Genomic DNA, 13,132 nt, shown 5'->3' with positions numbered 1-13,132 from the left:
CACGGGGAGCGTGTGGGGCCATAGACAGTTATGTGGAACAACTGCATATTCCTTCCTCAGTTAAACCAAACCTAAAAGCTTAACACACAATTAAGCCTTCCCGATTCCACATGAGGGTTTTAAGATGCTATTCAGCACCTCTCTTTTCACTGTAAACACGACCGCACTATTGAGCTGTCCCTGGGCAGGTGAAGCTAACACGTCAGTTGCCAAAAAGGGAACTTTTCTCCAGAGAACAGGGCCCAGTGTCACCGTGTCCTGCAATGGCAGCTTCGAACCACCAGGTGCCTTTAGCTGCCCACACAGGCATAGAAAATGAGACTAACCATTCATTCACACAGAGCATCAGTACAGAGTAACCTTAGAAAAAGCTATCAAGTATTTTATTTTTAATCTATCTACATTATGTACAGATCGAGAAAGGCCACAGCAGTTTTTTTCAACATACAAACCCTTTAAAAGAGGAGAGATTTATGAAGGAGTGACAAGTATCAAAGTGAGGCCCACTACCAAGGTGTACACGCAGTACAGGAGGAGCAGGAGACCTCCCCAGCTCCGGGAGGCGCCGGTGCCACCGCCAGGGCTCCCAGTAGTTCTTGGCAGGAATTCTCCCTGGAATCCTGCTGCGCGGAGAGCGGGGCCCCACGGAGACCTCATCGGTGAGACTGCACCCCGGGCACTGCCTTGCAGTCCACTATGAACAGGTTTCTGCTGCATGTAAACATGACTAACTAGATAAAATACAATCAAACTTCTGTAAAAGTTAATAAAATATCTTTCTTTAAAAAAACAAAGTTAGCCTATTACTGCATTGTTTACAATTTTAATAAAATAGTACAACCTTTTGGTTGTTCCCAGTCCTGAGTTGACTGTAACAAAAATGGCCCTGGCTCCTGCCCACGCTCCGGAGCCCCCGGGCGCCGCTGCGGCGGAGGCCGCTCAGGTGTGGTGCTGCCCGTTGAGGAAGTTGTACACCAGGAAGCGGCCCGTGCCGCAGTACTGCGTGGCGAAGAGCTTGCCGTCGGGGGTAGGGTCCGAGAAGGCGATCTCCTCCTTACTTAAGTACGAGCCATAGATGAAGTTGCTCCTGTTTAAAAGGGAGAAAATTAACCCATTACTCTCAGCAAGAACACAAGCATTTCTTGTCATGGAAAGTCACCTTGACACAGGTCTTGAAGGGCTGCTGATCCCTAACTCTGTGTCTTCGCTTGCCATGGAAACAACAAAACTGTTTCCATCCTTTTCTCTCTCTTTTTCTTAATCTCTTATCTACTCATATGTTATTTTAAGGGCTTGATAGGAAATTCTAGAAAAAGTTCAGACAGGGCTATTCTGTGCATCAGGAGTTGCATCAGGAGTTCAATTTCTAAGAAGTAAAAAAAAAAAAAAAAAAAAAAATCCAACTAGTCCCAGCTTCATACATGAAGGAATTCACTAGGATTACAATTACCACAATGAAGACTTAGACTACAAACTCAGAGGGGTAAACTGCACGTACAGAGGGTTTGAAAGGACCAAAACTGTAACACCTGGACAAGAATGCACTTTGGAGTCACTTGGAACATCCAAGACCACAACTCTGCTCCCCAACACTGGCGCTAGCTTTTAAACCCCATGTGAAACTGGAACTCCGACCTGTGCTCACATTTATATTCCCAGTTTTACAAAGTGCAATAAAACAGTAAGGTTCTTGGATTGGGGTCTATCGTCTAAGGAGGAGATCACCCTCCCCAACCTTTCCCCGTTACCTGAGACACTCGATCATGCGGGAGGCGATTCTGCGCCGCCGCATCATGCTGAACACCCAGATGCGGCTGATGCCGCAGATGGCCGGCTCGGGGGCCGTGGAGCAGCACCAGGCCTTCTGCCGCTCGCAGATGACCTTCTCCCTCTCGGAGCTCACCTCGGGGACCTTCTCCTCGATCACGCGGTAGCCCTGCAAGGGAGGGCAGAATATTTGGTGCTTCATGACAGCGCTGCTAATGAGCCAACAAAGTAACAGTTCTGTAAAAGCGCTACGACACGCTACCAGAAAGGCTGCCTGCCTGTGCCCGAGTTAAGAGAAATTAAGAGCTTCAAAATCAGAACAGGTAATGAAAGGAGATTACACCAAAAACAGCCTCTAAGGCCTATCTGATTTAAAACAGCAACGGACCATATCTGATTCTTATTAGCACTCTTGATTCCTCTCTTTTTGACAAAGATGATTTGGCTTCTTGCCTGCTGCTCCTGATGGGCAGCTCAGCGCAGCGCAAGGGAAGGCACCGATGAGGTGACAAGTTGTTACTGCTGCGAGGGCCAGCCCTGCTCCTCACCCTGCTCTGCACCACCCGCAATTCTGCTCGTCCAGGAGATGCCACCAGGAGCTCTTGACAAAGCACTCCAGCGTAGCCACTTACCCACTGGATGTGTTCGGCAATTAAACAGCCAATAACTTTTTTGTCGTTAGAAATGAAAAGAAGAGTTTTAGTTCTAGAGCAACACATGAGCGGAGCTTGCTGGAAACCCAGGTCATTGTCTACCATCTCTCTGATCTCTTCAACCTGCCAAAATGAGAATTACACGTATAAATATATATTGGTTATATTTAACACGGAAGTTACAGACTTACAAAAATGCACTACAGTGTTGAGAACACTGACAGCTGTTCCCAAAACTAAGGATTACCCTGGCTAAGCTGCAGTAAATAGGTGACAGTGTTCGAGTGATGCTTAACTGGAAATAAAGAGAGCAGACACCTCCCATCGGGTCTAAACTCCCACCAGAGGCTGAGAGAGGGGACCTAGATAAGAGCCTGATACTCTAGCAAAGAAATGAGACCTATGCCAGAAGTGCAGTAGGCCACGTGAAGTGGTGGTTGTTTTTCAACAATTCCTCCACTAAAAGTTTTGGCAGATAACAGCAGGTGCAATGCAAGGAAGCTAGAAAAGAGATCATGAGTGCATTTATCGCAAAGGAGTGAGTAACTGTCCCCTCTTTCCTCAAGCCTTCCACTCTTCCATTAGCTTCGCAAAGAGCGACCAAGCTACAAACGCGACTTCAGTGTTTAATATTAGAAGGGTTAGCACAAGCTGGAGTTACTGTACACTCCAGCACGGATGTATAAACGAATGAAAGCTCCTACACAGGCTGCAATTTCCACAGGGGAACCTGCCCCCGGCGCAGCCGCTGCCGCCTCGTCCTCGCCTCGGACACGGCCCGGCCGCCCTTCCTGCTAGGACCTGACTTGCTCCCTCTGCTCCATTTAGAGCTTCTGTGCAGCTCTTCGTCTTAGCCCTTTTAGTAAAACTTCTAGTAAAATATGCAGCTAAAAAAATCATACTTCTTGCTAGTATCACACTAAAATTAAGGTAGCAAATTAGAGAAATAAAGTTAGAGAACTCTCTATGAATTCAGTGTACATTTGAATTAAATATTATAGGAAGAAAAACTGTGCTTTCCAATATACTAGCTTGAAAAATTCTGCTAGTCTAATGAAAACCCACTGCAGTCACTCCACTCTGCACAAAGAGCTGTCTTCGGAATCCGTTCAAACCCTTGACTTGCGGCATTTCATCTATACCTTATAGCTTGCTACTTTCCGGGATAACGAGCAGCACAGTGTAAACAAGGATGCAAAAAAGAAAAACAAGTCTGGATGATCCCATGTGGAGCAGAGAACGTGGAATCACAGAATAATTCAGGTAGGAAGGGGCTCGGGAGGCCTCCAGGCTGACCCCCTGCGCACGGGCAGGGCCGCTGGCAGCGCAGCCCCGGCCGCTCGGGGCTCCGAAAGCCTCCACGGACGGAGGCTACGAAACCGTCCTGGGCAACCTCTGCCTGGCCTGGCCGTCCTCGCAGGGCGGAACGTTTCCTCGCAGCCAGCCTGAACCTCTCTCATTTCACCTCATCTCTATCATCCCTCCGTCTTCTCCAGGTCCCCCCTGGGGCTGGGGTTGCTGTTCCCCAGGCTGGACAGGCCCCGGGCTCTCACTGCCCTCCACGCTCCCACCACTGCGTTTCAGGAGGACTGGTTGGACCTGTGACATTCACAGTTACCTGAGCCCCTTATTCCTGATAAGGGGCAACCCAGCACTGTGGTGTGAGAGGAGCCTGGGTGCTCCCTATAACCTCCCTGCAACAGTTTTTGCTGCAGTAATCAGTAATGTCCTGCAGATCAACAACTGCCAAGAACACCAGGGGCTCCAAGTAGCTGCTAGTACTGTAAAAACACCCATTGCTCCCAACAAACCATGAGCTAAAAACAATCCACGTGATGCTACCGGGGTGAGGAGGGACTTCGGGCCTCAGCCCGGGCTGGACACCAAGACACCCACGTAGCCTTGTGCCCTAAGCCCTCACTCAGGTTTAGATAAAACACTTCGAAAAAAGACAGAAGTTTTGCACAGATGCAAACATCTAGAGCATGAGAGCAATATATTGCTATAAAACATTACTTATGAGGATAAACTATAAGGAAAAACAACAACAGAGTCCTCCGATCTTTTTAGGGCTAAACAACTACAGTCTGTTCGAACATATCAAAGCTGTGAAAAAGAGGAGAAGAGGGGTATTTTCTGTAGCTGTGTAAGACATGTCCTGCATTAATGAGCCTGAATTGCAGTACAGAAATTTAGTGAGACATTTAGGGAAAATCCCTGATGTCCAGGACAGCAAAGCACTGAAATAGGGTCTGAGAAGTTAGGAAGACCTCTGGAAGTAAGAGTTTAGACAGTTACCAGTTCTGGTTATGATGCCCAGACCCGATTTTGGACAAGAGAATAAAGCAGATGCCTTTGAAGCCACTTCCCAGCTAAATCTCTTTATAAAATGGCAGGTAATTTAGAGCGAGTATTCTTACGGTGCAGCTATTTGTACTGTGCAGTAACATCGATATGTTTAAACGCAACAGAATGTTTGCATTACATAAAATATTTAACAGACATGCAAATAAGCACGTTAAAAACATTCACAGAAATCAGCTGGCCGATTCGCTCTCCTGCCTTCCACTGCAGCTCAGAGCCATCCTCTCTGCAAAGTCAACAACGGGGCCTAAGGGTGAAACGACTGACCTGTTTGTGCAAAAACTACTCACTCTCACGTAAATTACACAAAATGTACCACGATCCTCCTCATTAGATTATCCAGGAAAATGAGGTATACTTGCCACCATACCTTTTTAAGTGCATACTTTGGGTCATCAGGAAGAACCATTATTATCTTCCCATCAGGGTATTCGGCCAAAATTCTCTCCTTTTTCCACCCCTAAATAAAACAAACATTTATCTAAAGCATATACAAGAGTTTTTTTTTTTTTTTTTTTTTTTTTACATAATCAGTTACATATTATTGTTCTAAACTTATTGAACTTATGCAAAAGCTTTAAAACTACTTAGCAGTTGCTTAGCTAGTGAAGGAAACTTCAGCTAGCTTTTCTAAATGTACACAACAGATATATTATCTTACTTATTATAGGACACAATAGCCTAACTGTCTAAAAACAGTATGTGAAAGTGTCTTATAATTTCCCAATTTATTTTTTCCCCCAGGACTGCAGTGCAAAATGAATTTTAAAGCAGAAATAGCAAACTCAGCTCACATACCAATTTCCAAACCTATGTAGTATTTATTTTCCAGAGTCCAGTGAATGGGAAAAAAAAAAAAAGCCCTAAGTTTTATTTAAAAATTTCTTTTTAACATAGTTACCTCCACAAATACACACTCAGTTTTAAAGTTTGGCATGCGAAAGACCTCCAGGAGGTTCTAAATGAACTGATTGGCATGCAGTTGCCCAAAGTGTAAGGAATAGTTTATTTTTTTATGATCATAACTATTAAAATCACAAGAAGGATACTATAAAAAGTTTTATAACTACCTTCTAAGAATCTAATGGGGAAGGAGGCTACGTTGTGTGTATCTGAAGTTAAACATACTCAAAAAAATAGAGGTAATTAACTCTTCTTCAGATCCACACTCGTGGTGAATAATGAGCAGTACCTGCATGGAAAAAAACAAAACAAAAAAAGCCACTTAAATCTAGTAAGATGGGACTGGCAGAGATATTAGAACTCAAGTTGCTTTGACGGGACCTAAAAATACTGAATGCAGAAGTAACTTCAGCCACTAAAAAGGCTTATTCGACATGTCTTATTCAAAGCAACTTTAAATAAAAAAGTCTTTGAAGAAACAGTATCGATGGAGTAATTCTCATTGAAACCTGTACCTTCCCACAAAAGTAACGTTCAACTAAAGACCAAATGATGGAAGTTGGCACAGAAGGAATGCCAAATATACTATCAAAAAAAAAGAAAAAAATAAGAAAAAAAGAGACAAGCTTAGGCATTATAATACTTGATCTACATTTCATTTTAATTACACTGATGTTATCCCTTGTCCCAAACAAAACATTAGGAGAATAACTCTGGAAATGCCCCTACTCGCTGCTAGCCCAGGGTGTGTTTACGCAGGAGTGCAGCCCCCAACGACCACCACAGAGGCACCACCTCCGTCCTGCCCTTCCTGCTCCACAGCAGCTGCACTAAAGGCCAGCGCAGAGCGGCACAGAGGATACGTATTATTTAAGGACTCTCTACACTCCGGTCTCAGCATAACCGCAGCAAACAGCAGCGTTACAACACCCAGGCAGAGGTGCCATCGGAGGATGTCAGAGAAGGCCTCCCCCTTCCCTGTCCCACCTCCTCCCTCCCCAGGAAACAAAGCAAGGATCCCTGCCCTCCACCGCCGTCCTCTCTCCATCCGCTCCTGCCCGGCATTTTGGCTGCCTGAGGCAGCTCCCGCAGCCGGCTCCAAACCTCAGCCATGGCTCAGCTGACAGTGCAGCCCTGTCATCATGGTACCAGAATGGTGCACTCCTCACGCAGAAAATCCAAATCTAACATTTAGTTTAAGATATTCCATTAAGGCAATAGGCTGGTGTTACACAGAATCACAGCAAAATTAAGTTTGATGAAAAAAATATTTCTGAAAAGCTTAAAAATATAACACAATGATGCTACATTTCTAAATGATTTCAAATCCGTAAGTAATTCAAAAAAATCCATTAATTGCAAAGAGAAAGTATTTAAAACTAATTTTGTCTATTTTCTTAAGTGATTACTAGAAGAATATCAACACTAACATGCATAGGCAGCTGCCAAATTCAAGTATTTTTAGAATTTATTCACGAATACATCATTTTGGATAAAGTTTTTCAAAAAGCTTCTCCAAACCCTAAGCTCATCTAAGATTTGGGGTTCCATTAACTCATATCAGGAAAAGATATCTTAAAGTCATTTCCCCTCCATGACTGAATAAAATCCAAGTATTACAAAAAAAGAGAAAATCTAATATTTAACACAGCATCTGCTTCTTCAGCTTCATGCTCGATAAGGAATGAGCTGTGCCTCTCACATCACGCTAATGGAAATAAGCGTGGAATTGTCGTGGCCCTTTAATATCCTAACATTAAAGCTATTGAGGAAAACAAGCTGTAGCTTCAGCTAGGATTGATCCTGCTAGGTGTCTGCAGCACATCAAACATACTTTAATTAAACAACAAATTGCATGTAATCTGAGGGGTATTTCCTTTAACACAGAGGGCAAGGACACTCGTATGGTAAGAAACAAAAGCATTCGCCTACAAAATACTTTATAGTACTCTACTACAATGCCAGAAAGTTTGCTTTTCCTTTCATTTTCATGTGTATTACTCCAGGGCATTCCCTACGATGGATTTTATTGTTAAGCAAGACGGTCGTTGTTTGCAATCAACACAAGTGTCAGGTAGGAAAACCTACTGTTCCTGCCCCGACCCCAGTTGTGCAAGGCCTGGAGTAAAAGATGATGCTCCCACCGCTCCTCCCCGCTGCGGGAAGCCCCTGCTCAGCCACAGACCACCTGTAAGGAGCAGTCTCAGGGCACAGACCCCTAGTGACCACAGCTAGTAGAGCCTCATCTCCTGTGTTACAATACAGCCCCTGCCCACCCAACTGCCCAACTCCCCGCCTCCCACTAGCATTTTATGGCTATTTATCCTAGAGCTACTTGAAGCAGTCTGAGAACAACCCAGCAGCCAACAGTTAAGCGATTTTTCATCTACCTGCATGTTTCTCATTACCCTGCCCTTCACGCCCCCAGCTCGCCGCAGGCTGCAGAGGGCGGCACGGCAGCACCTAAGAGCACGGGGACGGAGCTGTGAAACCACCGGGGATGGAGACGCGACACCGCCGGAGCTCTGCACGCGGCTCCAACGCCAACAGCGCCCAACGGCTCAGCAGGCAGCTGGGCTTCGGCTGCAACGTAACGGAGCGCCTGACATATTCAAAACAGCAGTCAGAATAGATTATTTCTTATGTTTTAGAAGTTTTTACGTAAAATTAGGAAATGTGACAGAAAACTGGTAGTTTTCTATATGTGACAGTTCTGGCTTGTCTGCATGCCTTATTTCCCAAGTAAATAAAAAACTGGTGCTGATTTTTTCTTATGCCAATTTATCTCAAAATTTTGAGACAAAAAAGATGATTAACATTGTATACACCAAGAAAAGTATTTATGAAATTCTCCCCTAACAATTAAATTTAATTAGAGAATTTTATGCACTTTTGCCCTTGGTGACTTCTAGCACAGTAACAGGTCTGTGGAGTTCTTGCTCCCAAGTTCTTCATCAGGTTACAATTGAAGAAGGTTATTCTGCTTCTATCACCCACAAGTGTTATATAAAGAAAGAGACTTTCACTGCACAATGCATTAAAGTCCTTGGATGTAACCCCTAAGTATTACCTTCTGTTAAAACTAATATTCCTTCAAAATAACTAACACTACAAACTTGATCTGAACTATCAGAGAACTCCATTTTGCACAAATATATCAATTTTAGAATCAATACAATCAAGAGAAGCATGGAGTCTTTTCAAGTTACTTTGAAATTCACCATCTTCAATCTATATATACTCTATAATTCTCCAGCTTCCAGGATGTCAAATGTTGCTTTTTGAACTCAAAAGCTGTAAGAACCTCACAGACAGCCTTGGATTCAGTTATACCAGATCAGACAATTAAAATTTATCAGATTAAATATTCCCCAAAATAACAGTTTTTCTCGGTTTCTTCCACTGAAGACATTCCTAACTAAAAGGATGAGCTTGAAACGCAGACAAATTAATCATGTTCCACAGGCACTTCCTAAATGAAGCATTTGGCTTTGCAAGCTAAAAATTTAATTACAACTAATATTCTATTCTTAAAAAAGAAAACTGCAGAAACACTATATTGCTTTTCCCTGGCATCTGAGTTAGAGGGTCTTTAACAAAACCAAACCACTTATCCCATCCCACAGGAAGTAACCACTGGAGTCAACACGATGCCTGTGTAATCACCCTAACACAAATACCTGCCAGAATGTTCTCTTACTTCTGGGTTCAGACACCTGAAAACCTCCAAAAGAAGAGCAAGACAGATTCCTACGTTCACCTACAGCAGGAGAAATCTCCCAGATCAACCTGTTCCTGTTCTACCCTCCCACTACCTTACTGTCTTGCTTATTCAGTTCACATGCTTCTGGTAACAGTAAACACCACCCTTAATGCTTGTTAGTCCCTGCAAATCTTTGCATCCCATAGTCATTAAATGCCTTTACACTTGCCAAAACTTCTCTCTCTCTCTCTCTCCCCATTCAAAGCCTGCAATTTATATATTTATTTATTTTGTCTCTGTAAGAGACATCAGTGACGAGTGTCTCAATACCATCTCCTTGTTAGTCTGTCTTACTTCTGAAGGCAACTTGGAATTTCTATGTATAGGACAACATATCTATTACAAGAAATAAGAGAAATTATTAAATAACCCTGATAGCAAATAATTCATTATTTATGTAAAGACTATCTTCTAGCTGCTCAGTACTTTAAAAACAAACAAACACTGCAGCTGAATGCAGGTGGGATAAGATGCTTGCCAACAATTTAAAAAGTCTGTTTTGACAGTTCACAGCAAGAGAAACTCTACGTTATGATATGTACAGTCCTTTTTTGTGATTCTGTGGCATGAACCATCAGTATCTGCAACTACGCAGCAGATAACAAGCGACACTCAAAAGCCAAAGCAAACAGAGGAGTCTTCCCAAGCAAGACTGAAAGACTCCTTGCCTCCTATGGCATGAAAAACGTGAGAGATAGCAGAATGAAAGATGCTTCGGAGATACCTCAAAGCAACCCTCAGATGAATAATAATGCCAACGTGCTATCCAATATGTAGAGAGCTAATACAGTCGCACCCACAAGGTCACCTAAGGCTCTACCCTGGGCAAATTTTTAAATCCCATGATGCTAATACTGCCCTGTTAACACACACTGTCAGAGAAAGAAACGTTTCATTTTACTAACTATATACACAAATGCACACATATATACACGCATATAGAGAGAGAAAACAAGCATACCTCCACAAGTCATCCTCCCAACAGTCCCCATCAGAGCCTTCTAACAAAGCCAGGATAACGAGCATTCAGTCTCCTACTTCTAAACATTAAAAACACAGACATGGGCAAGAAGGCTCATCTAAAATTTCAAACTGCTTTCCAAGAGGAGATGTGTGTCTTTTCAGCACAAACATTACCACAACACAATCTACCAAGAACAACTGAATGTGTGTTAAATGACCAGAGCTAAAGATGTGGCTGTTTAGAATGGCTAAAGGTGTTTTCCCCATTTGGAAAATACAGAGTGATTTTTTTTTCCTAATAAAACAGAGGGGAATTTAAAAACCTCACAAAACTCCTCCCTTCACCTCTTCCTCTACAATTTCTGTGAGAATAACCACCCAAATGCTCACTCTGCAGCCACTGAAGCCTTCATGAACCACAAAGTCTTACACATTTAAGAAAACAGAACTGACAAATGTGCTCAAGTACAAACTTTTAATATTTTTAAAAAGATGCCGAAAGCTGAGAAAACAGTACATGTTTCTTCAGAAACTATCCCTAACTTTTGTACAAAGTTGTAAACAACTGCTTTAAAGGAGCCTGCTCATGTTGCTACTCTAAACGCACGTAGAAGTGAGAAGTCCTAGCTGCTTCAACTTCCCAAGTATTCAAACCTCACTGCAGCTTCCTCCCACCACGCAGAGCTAGTGGGTTCAATGACTACAGAAATCATCTGCCAGCTTCTGTTCAAAAGAATTAACACCATCTTCTGTGACTTATCTTTACACCTTCACTGACATTCGAGAGCTTAAAATGTTTGCAGGGAGAGGAGGAAAAAAAGCAGAGGAACAAGATGAGGAATATTTACTGTATGTTGCCATTACCACGTACAGCTTTCTGACCACTCTCACCCTAAGGTGTAGCTAATGCACATCAGAAAAGATCTTTTACAATGTTGGGATTATTCAGCAAAAGCTAACTAAGAACAGAACAAACACTAAAACTATTTTACCATATGGTTTCAAACATATTTCCTATGAAGATGCATCTTTGTATTGATAAATCATAGGATAATCTTGTGCTTAGGATTTAAGAGTCACGCATTTGGTACCTACATGAAATGAATTGGTGGCCTCAGTTCAATTATCCTGGAGGTCTTATCTACTCGAGTGTAGAGTACTGAAGGTAACATGTGTGATAAAGAAAACAGACTTTGGGGATTCTGTTCCGCATTTGCAAACTGCGAACAGGTATTTCCTGTAAGTCTTGTAACATCAGCTAGTATAAGGTAGCTGATTTTACAATATATTTACAACTGTACCAAGTTTTTCAAATTTCAGCTTTAACCCAGCTACTGTACATATAAGGAAGGTATGGAATAACAATTTCAATTTTATATTTAAAGATTATAATCATACTATAAATTCATCAAAGATTTTTCATAATATAATGTTATATCAACAGGACTACTAGGCAGCCTCTCTTTGAATTACAAATGATTAACTAATTAGAAGTTACCTAATATTACACAGCAAATGGTTAGCTCTGTACCTGGCTATTAAACCAACTGTTGTATAACACCATTTTTCTGAAAGCTCTATTTAGCACTTACAAAAGAGTGACATTATTTGTCTTTTTACTGAACCCTCCCACCCCCCACCAAATTAGGGAAATGAATACAGGGGAAATGAAGCACCACAATCCTATTGATTAAGTGACATATTGCCTGTCTATTGTGGCTCCTGTAGCCATTTATTTCTAATATTAGACTTGTGGCCTATTGTGATAATAATCTATTAAAATACGACTTCATTTAATGTGAATTACAACTAGCACATAGCAAGTAAGCGATCATACTTATATCTTTAAAAAGATGAGGTTTTCTTACCACATATTTTACAGCACTTATGAATTGGTTGTGAAAAAGCAGATGCTGAGTCTCATCCTCTGGATTTGATGCAGTGTAAAGCATTCCACAAATATTACAGGAAATAGCACCAAATCTCTTCTGTCCTGCATCCTATTAAAAGAAAAAAAAAAAGGAAAAAAAAAAAAAAAGAAAAAAAAAAAGGAAAAAGGGACTTGTTTAGTTTCAGGCACAACAAATACATCTCAGCAGAACTTTCACCTAATTAGATAAGTATTTTAAAACTGATCTTCTGTATACTCAACATGAAGGCTAAGACTGAATGAGAGGAGAAAAAATAAACATAAAATTTTGAGAAAAAAAAATATTGTCCAGCTTCAAGGGGCATACGTATTGCGTAACAAATTCTACCCAGAAAAGAAAGCAGACCTGCTCCCCATCATGTTAGTTATCAACACAGCACCAGGAGAAAAAAAAATTATCTTTTATTTTACAAAATGAGGAAAGCAGAGTTCTTTGTTATTTTTTTTTTTGTTAAATTTGAGGTACATTTAATAATCTTTTGAAAAATGTATGTACACTATATATGTGTGTGTGTGTGTGTGTATGCGCATATATATATATATATATATATATATATATATGCCTCACACTACGTGGTCTTCCTTTTTAGAAATAATCGTAGGGCTCCTAATACATATGCAGTGGTTGATGATGATCTCTTAGGCTTTTATGAAAATCAGCTACACTAAATAATTTAAGGCAATTTGCACTGCTTTTTTTCTTCCATTTCTCTCTTCACTCTTTCGTAGAAGAGTTACTGAAGAAAAGCTTCTTACTTAATATACTCTCAAGATTTACATCTGAGCTCT

The 13,132-nt window shown here is 41.6% G+C and overlaps 1 protein-coding gene across 3 annotated transcripts in view; it reads right to left on the bottom strand.

The window, feature by feature from the left end:
* Window positions 1-838: 838 nt before the first annotated feature.
* The window catches only part of ESCO1 (establishment of sister chromatid cohesion N-acetyltransferase 1), a 30,093-nt gene continuing 17,799 nt past the window's right edge, over window positions 839-13,132 (bottom strand). For 2 of the 3 annotated variants that reach the window (XM_088527239.1, XM_088527241.1), the window contains exons 8-12: window positions 12,282-12,413; window positions 5,155-5,244; window positions 2,400-2,543; window positions 1,749-1,936; window positions 839-1,087 (exon numbers count right to left, since the gene is read on the bottom strand). In XM_088527239.1, coding sequence (XP_088383365.1) covers window positions 940-1,087; window positions 1,749-1,936; window positions 2,400-2,543; window positions 5,155-5,244; window positions 12,282-12,413 — 702 coding nt within the window. In that variant the 3' untranslated portion in view covers window positions 839-939. Of the gene's footprint in view, window positions 1,088-1,748; window positions 1,937-2,399; window positions 2,544-5,154; window positions 5,245-5,854; window positions 5,977-12,281; window positions 12,414-13,132 lie in introns of those variants that run through there. The other variant, XR_015913528.1, reaches the window with a different exon arrangement.

Source organism: Tinamus guttatus, unplaced genomic scaffold, assembly GCF_059628265.1.
Source record: "Tinamus guttatus ecotype Peru unplaced genomic scaffold, ASM5962826v1 Tinamus_guttatus_pri_ptg000271l, whole genome shotgun sequence".
Lineage (NCBI taxonomy): Eukaryota > Metazoa > Chordata > Aves > Tinamiformes > Tinamidae > Tinamus > Tinamus guttatus.
The sequence above is the reverse complement of the archived record's forward strand: the minus strand, read 5'-3'. Positions and strand labels throughout refer to the sequence as shown.